Here is a 15,095-nt window from a genome sequence, read left to right as displayed (position 1 = left end):
GCCGCGGCGTCAACTTGCTCCAATTTTTAATTAATTTAAAAATAATTAAAATAGGCTAATATTATGATGACACGTGTTATCCGTCGAAATGAAGGGTATATTAGTGCCCGAAGTATAACGATAGGGATATATTTGGCCCCAAAATATAACGAGGGGCATATTTAGCCATTTTCCAATAGTTCTGGGGTATATTTGGCCCTTTTCCGAATTTCAAGATTTTTTAATTTTTTTTTTGAAAAAAAAAAGAACAATGTTCCTTATGAAATGACTACACAAACCATATCAAGGGTTTCGGGAGTGAGAAACAATTATTATTCGAGTAAGAAAATTAAGATGTAATAACATTTGTGCTTTCACTTTCAATGTATCTAAATATTTTTAACTGGACGTGAAGGTTAAGAAAGAAAGATATTCTAATCTCTGTACATAGAGTAAAATTTATGTAACCCAAAGACTTCTCCAATATGCATTTCAAATATTTATGTGAATATAAAAATTTATTATTAAAGATAACATATATATAGAATTTAAATTATAAATTACTTTTAAATTTAGAGGTTCTTTTTTAAAATAGTAAAAGTAAATTAGGAACACATAAATTGATACTAAGAGACGACTCGTTTGGTAGACGGTATAAGGCAGAATATATCGATATTAAACTATATTACAATCTTGGATAATATTATCCCATTTCATAGGTGGTATAACTAATACCAAGCACATGCTTCGGATTATACGTGATATATCCACCTTTAATCCAATAAACCAAATAAAAAACAAGTACTAAAAACGTAACTTTGTCCGCCTAACTACTAGTATTAATTTAGGCCGATCCAGTTGGCAGGTAGTCAAAGGAAATAGTACTAGTACATATCAATATCAATGTGGACGCGTTGACCAGCTGACCATTACCTCAATACTAGTAGTATCAAAACAAATCTTTGAATCCAAAGAATCAGTTACTGGCTATATATTTATAGTAATAAAAAACGTGGGGCGCCCATGTAATTTATTAGCCCCGGCCCAATCGTTAAACCCAAAGACAAGGATTTTCTTCGCCGGCGCCGGCGGTTCAACACATCTGAATCGGAGACAGCATCTAGAATTAGGTTTGTTCTGTGTTGTTGTAAAAGTTTGGTTATGAAATAAGGTGGAAATGGAGAGAGTGTTTAGTAAGCTTCGAAATTTGGACGCTTACCCTAAAATCAATGAGGATTTCTATAACCGTACCCTTTCCGGTGGTATTGTTACCCTTGTCGCCTCCCTTATTATGCTTGTTCTCTTCGTCAATGAGTTAGGTATGCTTTCCTACATTCTCATCTCGAAATTTCGTTTTTTTTTTTTTTTTAAATTGATTTATTGAATAGAAAATGACAGTAAAAGGGAATGGATTTAAAGGATTTGTATAGTCCGCCCTAATTAGTTTTGGATCGAGGTGTAGTTGTTGATTTATTCATTTTGTTTCCGGTGGCCCTTGAAATGAGATTGGTACGTGTTTATTGTATTGTGTTGATCCGTTTCATGGAATCTTTTCCTAGGCTAAGATAAATTGAGAACCAAGGTTCACTACAAGAAAGAAGCATTTACCAACATTTTTTTTTTGTTGCCATAGATAGACTATTGTTGCAAAAAATACTTTGGGCAACAACATTTTTTTTGTTGTTACATAAACTTTTCCCATGGGCTGTTATTGCAACGACGTGCAATAACCTGTTTGTTAACAATCAATACTATGACAACAAAATTAAATTGTTTGGCAACAAAAAAAAAGGTTCATTTTTAAAAGATTCATCATATATGCCAACAATAAAACTAAGTTGTTGCTAAATATTGAATTTTGCCAACTATATTATTTTTGTTGCCAAAAAAGCTGTTGCCATTTCTGTACTTTCTTGTAGTGGTTATTGTGGATAAAGGAGAGGAAATTATTACCTTTTGGCTACGGGTTCATCTGAACTCATAAAGTTCGACGTGGAGTATATGTGTGTGTGTGTATATATATATATAAGAAAACCTTACTAAAATCGTAATAACTATTATATGTGAACCTATAATTTTAAAGGAACGATAAGTTCAACGGCTGAGAAATTGAACCTATTAAATTTAAATCCTGGATCCGTCTCTGCTCCTGGATGGATAAAAATGATTTTGTGGAATGTAAATACAGGATATTCTGGTAGATTGTATGGAATGATATTACATCATTATTGAGTTTTGAGTGGTAAGTAAGAGAAAGGATCTCCTTATTGAGTATGGATCAGTTTTGCATCAAGAAGGACTGAAGAACATAAATCACTTTTAGTTGGTGGTGATTGGTTTTAATGAGATTGGCAAATTGTGTCCCACTTGCTGAGCAATTTTGGAACTTGTTTTTGAGCATGTTTAGGGCCAATTGGGTGATAACGCTATCAGTGAAAGATCTTTTCTGCTTCTAGATGGGTTATAACTGCAGTAAAGAAAGATCTGAGTAAGATTTGGAGAACTAATCCAGCATGTCCATGTTGGGTGTTACGGAAGGAAAGTGATCAGAGATGTTTTGAGGGCAAAGTCATAGCTGTACATATTATATAGGTTTTTATGTGTAGTGGCATCTGGTGCTGGTTAGAAGACATATTCGAGAGAAGTATGATGATAGACTTCGTTAGCTCATTACATCATTGATATTTTGTACAAGAGGATCCCTTTTTTTTAATTCTCAATGCCTACTTAGTGCTTTGTAGCCTATGTAAATAATACTTTGGCTTGCTTGCTTGCAAAAAAAAAAAAAAAAAAAAAAAAAAAAGAAAGAGTGTCTTACTTATGTGAGTGTACATTATGATGACGTGCATATGCTTTGCATCAGTTTGGTGATTCAGAACAGTTAAATCTGAATTATCAAACCCTTTTTTTTTTTTTTAATAAAAAGATGCAATTATCATTTGGAAGTACGTTTGGGCACTGGCTGGAGTATTTTCAAGTAATCAAGTTTTAAGTGATGAAAAGGATTGGAAGTCTTCCACAAAGAGAAAGTTTATTCTAAGGATTTAGGGATTGTAGTCTCAAGGTTTTAGGGATTACCACCCACTCAGCTTTAAGCTCGAGAACTTTTTGATAGCTGTGAACTTAAGATTCAATGGTCAGCTCATGTCCTAGATACATGGATAGCAGTTTCTGACAACTCTGTATGCGGATGTTCTCTTTTTTTTTTTTTTTTTTTTGGGACCTTTCACTTTTTTGGGATGAACTGCTGCTTTTGGACTAAACATGCTAGTAAGCCTGGTGGGAGTTCAACGATTTTTTTTTTTTTTGATAAGAACAGAGTCTTATAGAATTTGCAAAGGTGTTATTGTCCCTATTAAAAGAAATATTTCATTTGCATCTACTATTGTTTCATATGTGTAAATGCGTTGGTAACTGATTTTATTCATAGATTTTTTCCTCGGTTTAATCTTTGTTTGGAAGTTTTTCTGATTCTCTAAATATACGAATTTTTTCTTTAAAATCTTGCCATGGTTTGTAGTTTGCTCTAGATTTTGTGCTTGAAGATCTTACTTATTTTGTTAATTGACTGCTGAAGTCAAAACACGTATATCACAGCATAGCTACAAATTAATGTTCATATGGTCAATATAACTGCTCCATGGCTACTTCAATGGGTGGACATTCCCCTGTTCACATATTTAATTTTATGACAACCAGAATTTCTTGTTCATTGATCTTTTTCCAACTCTTGATTTGCAGGATTATATATCCACAGTTATACTGAAACACAGCTTGTAGTAGATACTTCAAGGGGAGGAAAATTACATATACACGTAAATTTCGCTGCCTTCTTAAGATGTCAAATCAGCATAATATATGATCTCCGAGAGCGTTTTTATCCCTGTATTTTTCAAAATTTTATGCTTTCTATGAGAATGTTGATTTTATCTTTGGGATTTTAACTTTGGCAGACGTAATAGCTAAAAGTGTCTTTTCGGACCAGTATACTTCAGAAAAATCTTCCTGTGAAATTTTGATTTTTCTGTAATTGTATATGTAGACTTAATGTATCTTTTGTTCTTCAAGCAGTTTGATATCACTTTTCCAGCTGTTCCATGTTCAGTGCTCAGTCTTGATGCCAGGGATATTAGTGGAGAAGAACATTTTGACATAGTATGTGATCCACATATTCTTAGTGTTTTTTTTTTTTTTTTTGCTTCTACTGTAATCATTACGTCACTCTGTCTTTTTGTTCTCAAAAACTCATTTTATTTTTTTCACTTAAAATAACTTGCAGCGACATGATATATTCAAAAAGAGGATTGACTCCCATGGTTCTGTTATTGAAGTGAAACAAGATGGAATTGGTGCTCCTAAGGTTTGTTGGCGATTGATACTATATGTTTTGCAGTATTCCTCTGCTTAGTTATGTACTTATTTAAATATGAAGGCCCACACATTCATGAATGTCTTGGAATATTCCTCTGCTTGTTAGTCCATATGATTCTTATATGGACTTCCACCCGGATATAATAGACTCTGCTGCATTTTTTATGGTGTCAGCTATCCTAATGTTTTAGAGAATAGTGATGCCTCATTATGAGTTAATTCCTTGGTGATATCTAATGTCCTTCAATGGGTCTTGTAGCAAAGGGTAAGCATGCTCTGTTAGCATGGTGATTCAGATATCTGATTGTTCTCTTTGTTTTGTTCTGGTTTAGATTTACTGTTTGCTTATACTTCACTAACCGCGTTGTGTTTTCTCTTTCGCTCTCTCTCTTCTAATTGTTCCCGTGTAGATTGAGAGGCCTTTACAGAGACATGGTGGCAGACTTGAGCACAATGAAACATACTGTGGGTCATGCTTTGGTGCAGAAACGGTACTCTATTCAAACTTCAGCTAGGCTTCTCTATTCTTTCCTTCAATTAGCTTAGGTAGTTGCTGGTTTTTAATTCCAGACTGGTGAACATGAACTCTTATTTAAAGATTACCAATTTATCCCTCTTAAGAACATAGTGTCAATGACAACATTCCATATATTTTACATTTCCATGTCTTTTGCAGGCAGATGATCAATGTTGTAATTCATGTGAAGAAGTTCGTGAAGCATATCGAAAGAGAGGCTGGGGGATGACAAATCCAGATTTAATCGACCAGGTTTACATTCATGCTCACTTTTCTAGCTGAAATACAATATATTAAATACATTTAAACAGAATAGGTGCATTCAATTGCTAGTTGACTGTTATTTGCATGTGGCTGTTGACTTCTAACACAGAAAAAACAATTGTTGACAAATTGGTTAATTTAGTGTTATCAAGTCATTGACAATCATATTTCAACCAGTTTCTTTTGTATTAGCTTGTTGCTTCAGCACTCCGTGAGGGGTTTGGGGGAAGCTGGAGACATTTTAATTAAATATCAAAAGGGAGTATGCAGTATTATTGTTCAACACAATATAGTGTGAAGTTAGAAGTTTTTATTTCGCATAGTGGAAAGGATGAATAAAAGCGGACGTGCTAATAGTTGTATTGTATATATTCCTGGCAGAAGTATATTGACTCGGAATTAATGTTACTAACCTACTTACTCTTCAGCGGTCAATTATTTTTTTAACTTGTGATTTTATTTGATATTTTAATTTGTAGTGTAAAAGGGAAGGTTTTGTCCAAAAGATCAAGGATGAAGAAGGTGAAGGATGTAACATCCATGGATCTCTAGAGGTTAATAAAGTGGCTGGAAATTTTCACTTTGCCGCTGGCAAAAGCTTTCACCAGTCAAGCTTTCAACTCTTCGAATTGATTTCCTTACAATCGGATACTTATAATGTAAGATGCCTTCTATAATAATTTACTCATAAAAATAAATTGTCATCTCTTAGTAATTTGATATGTTTAGAAATGTTTGCTTACATTCAATTAACTTTTTCTTATGTCATGCAGATAAGTCACAGGGTAAATAAGTTAGCATTTGGTGAGTCTATTCCTGGAGTTGTAAATCCACTTGATGGGTAATTTCTTACTCTCTGCAGACTCTGTTTTGTATCCCCGTGTGCTCCTGTCTACAGGTCAAGGTTAACTTGCAGTTACCTGGTTATTGTGAAGTTTAACATGCATTTTGCTGACTTATATGTCAGATCCATGTAATTGCCGTTTGGCACATTTGTCTTTCTTTCTTGCTGTACAACTATATTTATTGTATTTTCTCTGTGTCTATCACGTATCCTCCCTCCTTTTCCACCCTCTCCTAGGGGAAAAGGAAAAATGAAGAACATAGTATTTCCATTCTTTCTATCTTTTGCCTAAGAAATTTTGGTTCTATTACTCTTTAGGGTTCAATGGACGCAGGAAGCACAGAGTGGAGTGTATCAATACTTTCTCAAAGTAAGAGTTTGTGGACATAACATTTGTCCTTTCTGTATCCTGATTAGCATGCGTATATGTAAGCTTTATAAATATGCATCTGATGTCGGAAACTGGCGCGAGGCAGAGAAGGAAATAAAGGAAATTAAGTTAACATAATTAAAGGGAAAAGGAGGACCTGTACAGGAGAAGCATGGCAACTCAAAACTGTAAATATGAAGTTTCTATGAAGCCTGACACTCCCTTTTAAGTGTAGGTAAAGCTGTGGTGGGATTCAGAAAAATGTAAACAATTTTAGTACTTTACAAAAAAAGTTCCACGGGGCTGAATATGTCTCAGTAGGAAGCCTTAGTCTAAGTCCAAAAAGTGCTCACTAAATCTATGGTAATTGCGTCATTGTTACGGTATTTAATTGTAAATCATTAGTTAACCCCTTGGATGTCAATCTTGGTTGCTATGTCCAGCACGAGCTTGGGGCTTGGCTATTTCTGTTAATAAAGCTTAATTTACTGATAAAAAAAGTCAATTTGAGTTGCTTTTGAGGGGAAAAAAGTTTCTAAAGAAAATAAATAAAGATTTAGCAAAATAGAGGTACTGAAATTAAAAAGAACTCATTGTCATGCTTCATGATCTGGAATTTTGTCTTGCCAGGGACAAAACATTACATTGAACATGAACACCAATTGTTGCATCATTCCACTTAAGTACAGAGAAAACCAAAACTGCGCATTACATATGAATCTTCTACATATACTTGTGATTTAAATGGGAATTAATTGGCAAGAATCAAACTTTGTGTTTGTATCAAAGTTGAGAAAATAAGAATTTGCTCAACGCGTTTGCTGATGTTTCAGGTGGTCCCTACAATATATAAAGGTTATAGAGGCCGTACTATTGATTCTAATCAGGTATTTTTAAAACCATATTTAGATGAACATTTTTTCTTGGCATTTTTTTCAATCCTCCTAATATGAAGACACTGGTTATGTATAGTTCTCAGTGACTGAGCATTTCAAGAGTTCAGAAATGGGTCTTTTCCAATCAATTACAGGAGTTTACTTCTTTTATGATCTCTCTCCAATCAAGGTGAAATCTTCCATCCATTTTCCCCTTTATTCCTCTTTCTGTTATATTTTTTAATTATATAAGTAGAGGTCGAAGTGGTGGATTTAACTTTGGGGGGGGGGGGGGGGGGTTGTGAGGGTTCCCTTCTTTATGATATCATTTAGGTATCCCAATTTGACTGTAATCTCTATCATGAACATGCTAGCATGAAGGTGAAAACTTCCCATGGGACTACTAGATATTTGAAATATGGTTCAATGCCAAAAGTAGTACTAGAAGGGATGTATGGTAGGGCCCATGCGAGTTCAAATCTTGCTGTACTAAGTCTGGTATTTAAGTGATCAAGAGTTGCGTGGTGGACCTATTATCAAGTCAAGTTTTAGCCGGAAATTGCCTACTTTTGGGTATTAAAAAAAAAAAAAGGAAGAATCTTGAAAAATGATTAAATTTGCAGTGGAGCAAGATGGGTTATTCTTCCAATTTGGTTTCTTGTTGCAGGTGACTTTCACGGAGGAGCATGTGTCGTTCCTTCATTTCCTCACCAATGTTTGTGCAATTATTGGAGGTAACTCACTCTCAGTTATTAGTATTCAGCTGATCTTTCTTGTATTAATTTGACTTATGGTTGTTAAAGAATTATCTCATTCTACGACTTCCAAAGGGAGTCAGAATAGAGGGAAACTAGACAGTTGGAAGATCTCTTTTATGCTGCTCAAGAGAGACTTTCCCTCTTTCCAAAGTGCAATCTGGAACTTTTTCAAGCTCCAGATATCAGTTTTCCCATCAGTGTGAAATCATGCTTGATTTGCCGTAAGCTTGATTGAGTTAACGCCGTTGCTTTCTGCAGTCTGTTTTGTATAAATTGTCAAAATGGTAAATCTTAAAAAGGGAATATGTAGTTATCTTTCTTTGGCGCAATTTTTCTCTTCTAGTGAAATCGGTGATTTAGCAGTATATAAGCTCCGGTAACACTTCATTACTAGTAGGGCGTTAAACAGAATTCTGTCCACAACTTTGTCTATCCATATTTTGCTTCCCGTTTCATTTCAAATCAACAGCATTTAGGTTGTTGCCCTGGTCAACCAAGCGGTGAACATTCATTTTTCTAGATTACTTGTATGAGGAATATTCTTTGCTTCTCTATATTTATTTCTTACAACCTATAGGATACTTACAGCATCATCCTTGTCCTTTCATTCAGGTGTCTTCACAGTTGCTGGAATAGTAGATGCATTTATTTACCACAGTCAAAAGGCCATAAAGAAGAAAGTGGAACTCGGGAAGTTCGGTTAATGACACTACTGCAAGCTAGTGCTTCATCATAGTACTGGATGCTTGTTCATTTCTCCCTGTTTTGGCCCTTCTGATGGTTTTCCTTTGGTTATTTATTATGTATAAGCCTTCCAACAAAAAGGAAGACATATGCATCAGTTCATAGGGTAAAATACATTCAGAAGGGCAGACCTCCACAACCCACAGAATATGACTAACTTCTCTAATTCCTGCTTCATTTCATTCTCATTTTGCTCCACATTTCGCCTGTAAGTTAGATGATTTTGGGTCTTGTTCAAAGGAGAGAAATGATCTTTTCTATAGCTTGGGTTGCATGTGACATGCTGAGTGCTTCCCCAGGAACAGAGTAAATTGTAATTTTGTGTGTTACGAATTGACTTGTGCCAGTGGACCACCACATTGATTGTATACTTTAAGATGACAAAACATTAGCCTGAATGTTAGCTGCGTTATAGGGCCATTGATTTGCTCCGCTAAATGTGATATTATGGTAAAAGTACTGCTTTTTGGGTATGTTTAGTCGTGCAGCTCAGCAGTGGCATCACTTCCCGTGGGAAGAAATACTACCTGTCACCATTCAAATCGGTTCTCTACTATTAACTGGAGCGACATGAATACTTCCATTCAAATTGTTTCTCCTGGGTTTACATAAGAAAAGAACATTGGCCCATTGTTCCATTTTGGGGCACACAGCGTTAGAGAGTTCCCATTGTTCCATTTTGGGGCACACCGCGTTAGAGAGTTCACACTGCCTAAACGAAGTCGGGTAGTTGATGTCTTACACGTTTGTCACCTCACAAAATTGTGGTGGGTGGGTAAGCTTTGCAACTTTATCGGTACAACTGAATTGATCAGGCAATGATCAGTCACTGCTGAGCGTTAAATGTTGAGAAGGTGTGCGCATTTGCTTCGCATTTCTGATTTAATTGCGTTTACGGATGTGAGGAAACCAAAATGATGAGGATGAGATACTAGAAGGATGGGTGACAAAAACCTAAAAATGAAGAACAAAGAGGTAGCCAAGTACAGGTTGATAAAATTACTGAACTCTCTGAAGAAATGCTACGATAGAGTTTTGGCTTGTCGAAGTTTGTGATAGGTTGAAACTTTGATCAGGGGGATCTTCGTCATATTTCTCCATAATTTCTTTAATAGCTCTGTACTAGATTGGCCAGCTCAGCGACTCCATGCACCAAGGATAATAGTCTGTCAAAATCCTCAATGAAATAGAACCAACTTTAGTAACAGATGACATCGGACAAAAGCATGATCTTTATGTAGCACACGCAGGTTTTCCATTCATAAAGATATTGAGGAAGAGCCTGTTTTGGAATCTCTATATGGCCAGCTTGTGCATAAAAGAGAGCAATATGCAGTTACTGATATTACAGTTATTGTTAATTTGCTCTATCATTTTCTTATCATATTACAGCTGTATGCTATGAGACATCTCTCTCTATACCAAAAAAGAAATATACGATATCTGTCTCTCTTTTCTAACTTTTCAAGTCTAATCATAAGTGATTATACCTTAAAAATATAAACATCAAAAGAGAGGAAGAAATGTTTAAACATATAATGTGGGTCCCTCTGACTTGGACATGGTAAAATTTGGTCCCATTTCGTCAATTTTACAAGAACTTCTTCATGATTTGGCTCATCCTTGCAAAATTGGGCACTAAAAAGTAAAGGAAAAAAAACAAGAGTGCATAAAAAACTGATGTTGCTGCCCAGGGTCGAACTGGGGACCTTCAAGTGTGTAAGACTGACGTGATAACCACTACACCACAGCAACATCTTGATGTCATTCTCAACTGCTCAAGGACTCGTAACAGTTGAAATAAAATTGGAGGATACATTCTTCACAACCTATATTTTTTTGAGAAGAATTTTTTCCATTACCAAGTATAACTGTACAGCACAAATAAATTTCCAACCTGGCTAACAGACATTTCCTATTGCCAGTTTTTCGACCATATTCACCCTATCTACCTACTCCTTAGTCTTTCCTACTTACCTACTACATAATGCACAGGGCTCATCATACCTACTATCACCTAATCACCTATGGATAGTGATTCATTTCTGCTATCCTACTTCTCAGCTTCACATTATGGTATCCTCTATAACATGCTTCTTGTATGATCACCTTGACTATAGATTCGGCTGGTCTGATTTTATGTTGAAAGATCCTTCTGTTTCTCTCCAGCCATATGTGGTAGATTGTACACACCAGTGTCATTCTTGCTATAGCAGCTTCAGGTCTCCTTCCTTTCATGTGATTGCAGGCCCATTCTAGTTCATGTTCCCAGTCCATGCTACTTCTCTGTATCCCTTGCCACTGCAGTATTTTGTTTCATACACTTGATGACCAGTCGCATTTGAATAATAGGTGGTTTATATCTTCATTTTCTCTGGTACACAGTGGGCAGGTTTGCTCGTCAATGATGCCCCATTTTAGAAGTTTGTCCTTGGTATGTAATCTTTGGTGAGCAGCTAGTGTAAATATGAATGTCCATTTCGGGCACCCCTGGTTTCCACAACTCACATGTTTCCAAGGAACTTTATGAAATGCCCCTCTCAACTTTTGGTACATGGTTTTTATGGAGAACTTTTGTATACTGAGAAACTCTGTGATGCTTATCCCGGCCTCCATAATGAATTGTTTAGCCTTCAAGATCTTCCTAACCATCCATGCTGCTTGTTTTGGTTCTGCTTCCCATATGTGTCCTCCTTTCCCGTAGTATGTGTGAATCCAGACCACCCACAACTTGTCTTTCTTTTTGCATATATTCCAAATTTCACAACCTATATTTAAAGAACTCCGAATCCATTTAAACATGAAATTCATGGGAATAGGTCCGAAACCATAACTCATCTTTCCAATTCGGACTTGAAAAGAGCAAGAAATGAAAAACGAACAAATAATCCTTTGATAATTTTTTTTTCCCGGTAAATAGCTCTGTTTCTGTCCGTAGTCACAGTACACTTTATGAGTAGTACCAATTAACATTCCAACTTAGGTTTAAACTTTTTTTAAAAAAAAAAATAAAAAATTAATAACTCCAGCACCTCATGTTTCAAAGCCAACACATTTGCCTGTAGTAGTAAGTCAATAAATCTGCAAGAGAAACCCTTATCAAGGGGCAAGTTGTATTATCATATATACTACCGGAATACAAGGATGAATAATCAACCTGAAAACGAAGTTCAAGGAGATGGCAACATTGGCCATCAGAGGACCCACACCTTCAAACCTTCAAACTGATTGCAAAACTAAAGCATGACAGTTTAAAGCGTAAGTTGCTTTTCGACTGCTTGTTACCATGAACTCTTCGCACTGTAACACTAAGCAATATACTTAGAACGGACAGTCCAGAGCTCACAGCTGAAGTTCTTCTGATAGCAACATATGACAAAATGAAGTTTAGACAGTCCCTTTGCTTTTCACTGACAAGCCTTATTAGTTATTACCATCAAACCTCCCCGCCTGAACTCCTTCAGTCAATATAGACACTTTGTTGAACAATTCTGCTAACAGATATAGAGACAAAACTCTTTCATTTGAAGGAACATCCACTAATCTATCCAAGATTCAAGCTTGGTTTATCTGTGCAGTAAGCCGGAAGTAGCAATTGTGAACCTTATACCAAGCTTGGCTTGAGGATTGGAAAAAGGTTGTGCCTCAAGGCTATCTAACTTTCTCCCAGACATGATCAGATGAGAGTAAAAGCGAGATTCTACTCCTTTCGTTCAACTTCTGAGGGGTTGAAAATCTAACTCAGCCTCTTTTTACCATGCAAGGTAAATGGTTCTTTCTCTTCCTCTTTCAGTTCCACTCCTACATCGCACCTTCAAGTGTTAGGTATAATCAAAATACACAACCAGCACTAAGCTTCACTAACAACTTTAAGTAATTAACAAACTAACGATTTGTATTACCTGCCTTGAGCGGTAGAAAGATTTTGGAATTGCATGCACACCCTCAATAAATTTAACTTCAAACCTTTAGCTTCAACTCTTTTCTTCTTTTCTCTTCCGGGCAAGATATTCATGATACTCTACCAACTCTTTCTCCATTTTCTCGATAAATTGACTTGTATGCTCCAAGGATTGCTCGTACCGATACTTCTCCAAGGCCTGAGATTTTACAAGACAATAGGATAAATCGCCTATTGAATATAAAATCCTTTTCATTTTCACATACAGGCTGATCCAAGAATGATCTCACAACAAAAAAATGCATACATTACCTTATCTTTAGATAGAGTATCTGGAGGAGACATAACATCTGGTTGAACATAATTCTTTCCACGATAAAATATTATGGTATTGTCTGGCTTAATGTCAATAACAATGCCTCTGCTTAACCGAGTCAGCTCTGCAGCATATTCATGAATCTGCCCAGGCTTGCAAGGCCTGCATACAACCTTAACTGTCTCATGTTTCTTCCAGTGAAGATGCATATTCAACACCACCCCTCCAAATACTCCTCGTCTCCCAACCGGTACATAATTTTTCTTTTTCTCACCAGTGCGCTTCAAGTAAAATTTCTCCTCTTCAGTTAAAATTTCAGGATCATGTGGTTCATCTGGAGCTTTAGGTACCTCAAAATTTCTCAATTTCTCAATCAACCAAGTTTCCTTTCGTTTTGCCTACAGTATACATGCAATAACCAACATAAAAAGTTAGATTTCATCTCTTCTTTTTCTTTATCATCAGCTAGGAACATTGCAGAAGAAAGTGATGCAGTTTTTGCAAACACGCGAAAGCTTTACTGACCTGATATACACACATGGATAAATAATTCTCAAAGATATCAGAACCAGAAATTAGAGCAAGCAAGATAGTGATGTGATAAAACATAATGGCATGCCAATTTTCATTTTATTCAAAGAAGAAGAAAAATATCACTATCCCCCCACCCCCACCCCCACCCCCAAAACAAAAATATAAATTGTTCAAGAAAGCACCAATAGGAAAAAGGGACGAAAAGAAAAAAGAAATACGGCACAGACATGAGCTTACTCACACAAATAAGTCATGATAACAGATACCATTCAAATGTTTGGTGATTTAAACGGGATAAATTACTATATAGAGGCAAACTATTATATACAGCATATCTTAAACATGGATGACATCACCCTTAACGACTGACCTTGTCAAGTTTGTATCTGATCCTAACTTCAGGATTTGGGGATCTCATTTTCTTCTTTGCCTTCAGTCTGTAAAATCTGAGTTCATTCAATTTTGCCTTTTTAGACATTTTAAACTTCTTCACGACACGCTTTGCCTTTGTCTGATCAACTCTTTTTTTGGTTTCTTGATCAAATCTAAATCTGACAACACCTTTCTCTGTATTCAGCTCCATCGATGGACTAGAGAAGCGCTTAGCATGGAGCCATTGCAAAATGATCTCGCGAGGCCCAGAAGTTATTGAACTTGGGAATAGCAAAGTGTTCATTGCAGGATCTTGACACGGTAATCTAGGAATTGATCTCATTTGGTGATAGTTTCTGGAAATTGAGGAGTTGCCATTACTAAGAAATCTCACAAAGAAAGTTGCTTCAGGCAAATACACACGATTTAGTCCCGAGTGACAAAACATAAGAGGACATTCCCTGCATTTAACAAAACCAATCAGCGATTACTTACAAATGCTTTTCAAAATCTAAAAGAAAAAATGTAAAAATACTTTTCATCAATTCGTAACAACCTTTCTCAAATCAAACTGTTAATTAACTTCTTCTTTTTTTTTTTTTTTGGTATTGATGACTCATTCTAATTAAGAGAAAAGAGATTCACATTTCCATTTGACAAAGCTAAAAATTTGGAGTAAGAATGAAATTTTGAATCCAGCTTATGATGATTCCTATGACTTTGTGGAAATTGTGGTTAGTTGATTGAGAGAGGGTCATTTCTTGTGAAATATATTAAGAGGAACAGTCGTAGCCAGTAATTGGGTGTAAATGTGTACCTTGAGACGACAGAATGGCTGAATATGATGAAGCTCCGAAACTTGAGGGAAGAGCTTTTCAGGCGTTGCTTTATTGAAAACATCATCTTCGCGGCGGCGAATTCTCAGCCTCTGCTGCTGAATTTTTGACCCGCCAAATGCACGAGCCCGCTCCAACAATTATGGGTGGGTCCCCGTTTACAATTGGGCTTCTAGATTGGGTCTAATGCCAAAGCCCATCAACAATTATTAATGGAAATAATTGATTTTGTAGTGAGAAAATGACCAAAATCATACATTATGTTTGAGTTTGGATCAAAATCATACATATTCTTTCACATGGAGCACTAATAATACATTATGTTTGCATAAGTGGTGCACTTTTAGTCAAACTCCCAAATAAATTTAACGGAAAAGAACAAAAATGCCCCTGAACTTTTAGAAAAGGTATAAA

At 35.9% G+C, this 15,095-nt stretch overlaps 2 protein-coding genes and 1 non-coding gene across 7 annotated transcripts; 1 reads left to right on the top strand and 2 right to left on the bottom strand.

Annotated features, from left to right (window-relative positions):
• The first annotated feature begins 908 nt into the window (after nucleotides 1-908).
• On the top strand, nucleotides 909-9,142 carry LOC132598779 (uncharacterized). Of its 2 annotated transcripts, XM_060311855.1 has the most exons (13): nucleotides 913-1,298; nucleotides 3,721-3,794; nucleotides 4,051-4,134; nucleotides 4,259-4,339; nucleotides 4,761-4,841; nucleotides 5,027-5,119; nucleotides 5,611-5,790; nucleotides 5,905-5,972; nucleotides 6,294-6,345; nucleotides 7,179-7,232; nucleotides 7,318-7,410; nucleotides 7,888-7,954; nucleotides 8,591-9,142. In XM_060311855.1, the coding sequence occupies exons 1-13, from the start codon at nucleotides 1,157-1,159 to the stop codon at nucleotides 8,680-8,682; spliced, it is 1,161 nt and encodes a 386-aa protein (XP_060167838.1). In that variant the 5' UTR covers nucleotides 913-1,156; the 3' UTR covers nucleotides 8,683-9,142. The 2 variants fall into 2 exon arrangements, with proteins under 2 accessions (XP_060167839.1, XP_060167838.1); XM_060311856.1 differs by lacking the exons at nucleotides 7,888-7,954; nucleotides 8,591-9,142 and adding an exon at nucleotides 7,595-7,818 and having other exon boundaries at nucleotides 909-1,298.
• Nucleotides 9,143-10,403: 1,261 nt separating this feature from the next.
• Nucleotides 10,404-10,477, bottom strand: TRNAV-UAC (transfer RNA valine (anticodon UAC)). Its single transcript has one exon. It is a non-coding gene; the product is annotated as a tRNA-Val (tRNA).
• A 99-nt stretch (nucleotides 10,478-10,576) lies between these two features.
• Nucleotides 10,577-14,831, bottom strand: LOC132598777 (uncharacterized CRM domain-containing protein At3g25440, chloroplastic). Of its 4 annotated transcripts, XM_060311852.1 has the most exons (6): nucleotides 14,663-14,830; nucleotides 13,844-14,306; nucleotides 12,936-13,337; nucleotides 12,625-12,822; nucleotides 11,880-12,523; nucleotides 10,577-11,803 (listed from the first exon to the last, which is right to left on the bottom strand). In XM_060311852.1, exons 1-4 carry the CDS (start codon nucleotides 14,746-14,748, stop codon nucleotides 12,697-12,699), a joined length of 1,077 nt encoding a protein of 358 aa, XP_060167835.1. In that variant the 5' UTR covers nucleotides 14,749-14,830; the 3' UTR covers nucleotides 10,577-11,803; nucleotides 11,880-12,523; nucleotides 12,625-12,696. The 4 variants fall into 4 exon arrangements, with proteins under 4 accessions (XP_060167835.1, XP_060167836.1, XP_060167837.1 ...); XM_060311853.1 differs by lacking the exon at nucleotides 10,577-11,803 and having other exon boundaries at nucleotides 11,805-12,534; nucleotides 14,663-14,831; XM_060311854.1 differs by lacking the exon at nucleotides 10,577-11,803 and having other exon boundaries at nucleotides 11,805-12,523; nucleotides 12,629-12,822; nucleotides 14,663-14,831.
• Between the last annotated feature and the right edge of the window lie 264 nt (nucleotides 14,832-15,095).

This window comes from Lycium barbarum, chromosome 6 (assembly GCF_019175385.1).
Source record: "Lycium barbarum isolate Lr01 chromosome 6, ASM1917538v2, whole genome shotgun sequence".
Taxonomy (NCBI): domain Eukaryota; kingdom Viridiplantae; phylum Streptophyta; class Magnoliopsida; order Solanales; family Solanaceae; genus Lycium; species Lycium barbarum.
This window is presented reverse-complemented; position numbering and strand designations above follow the sequence as displayed.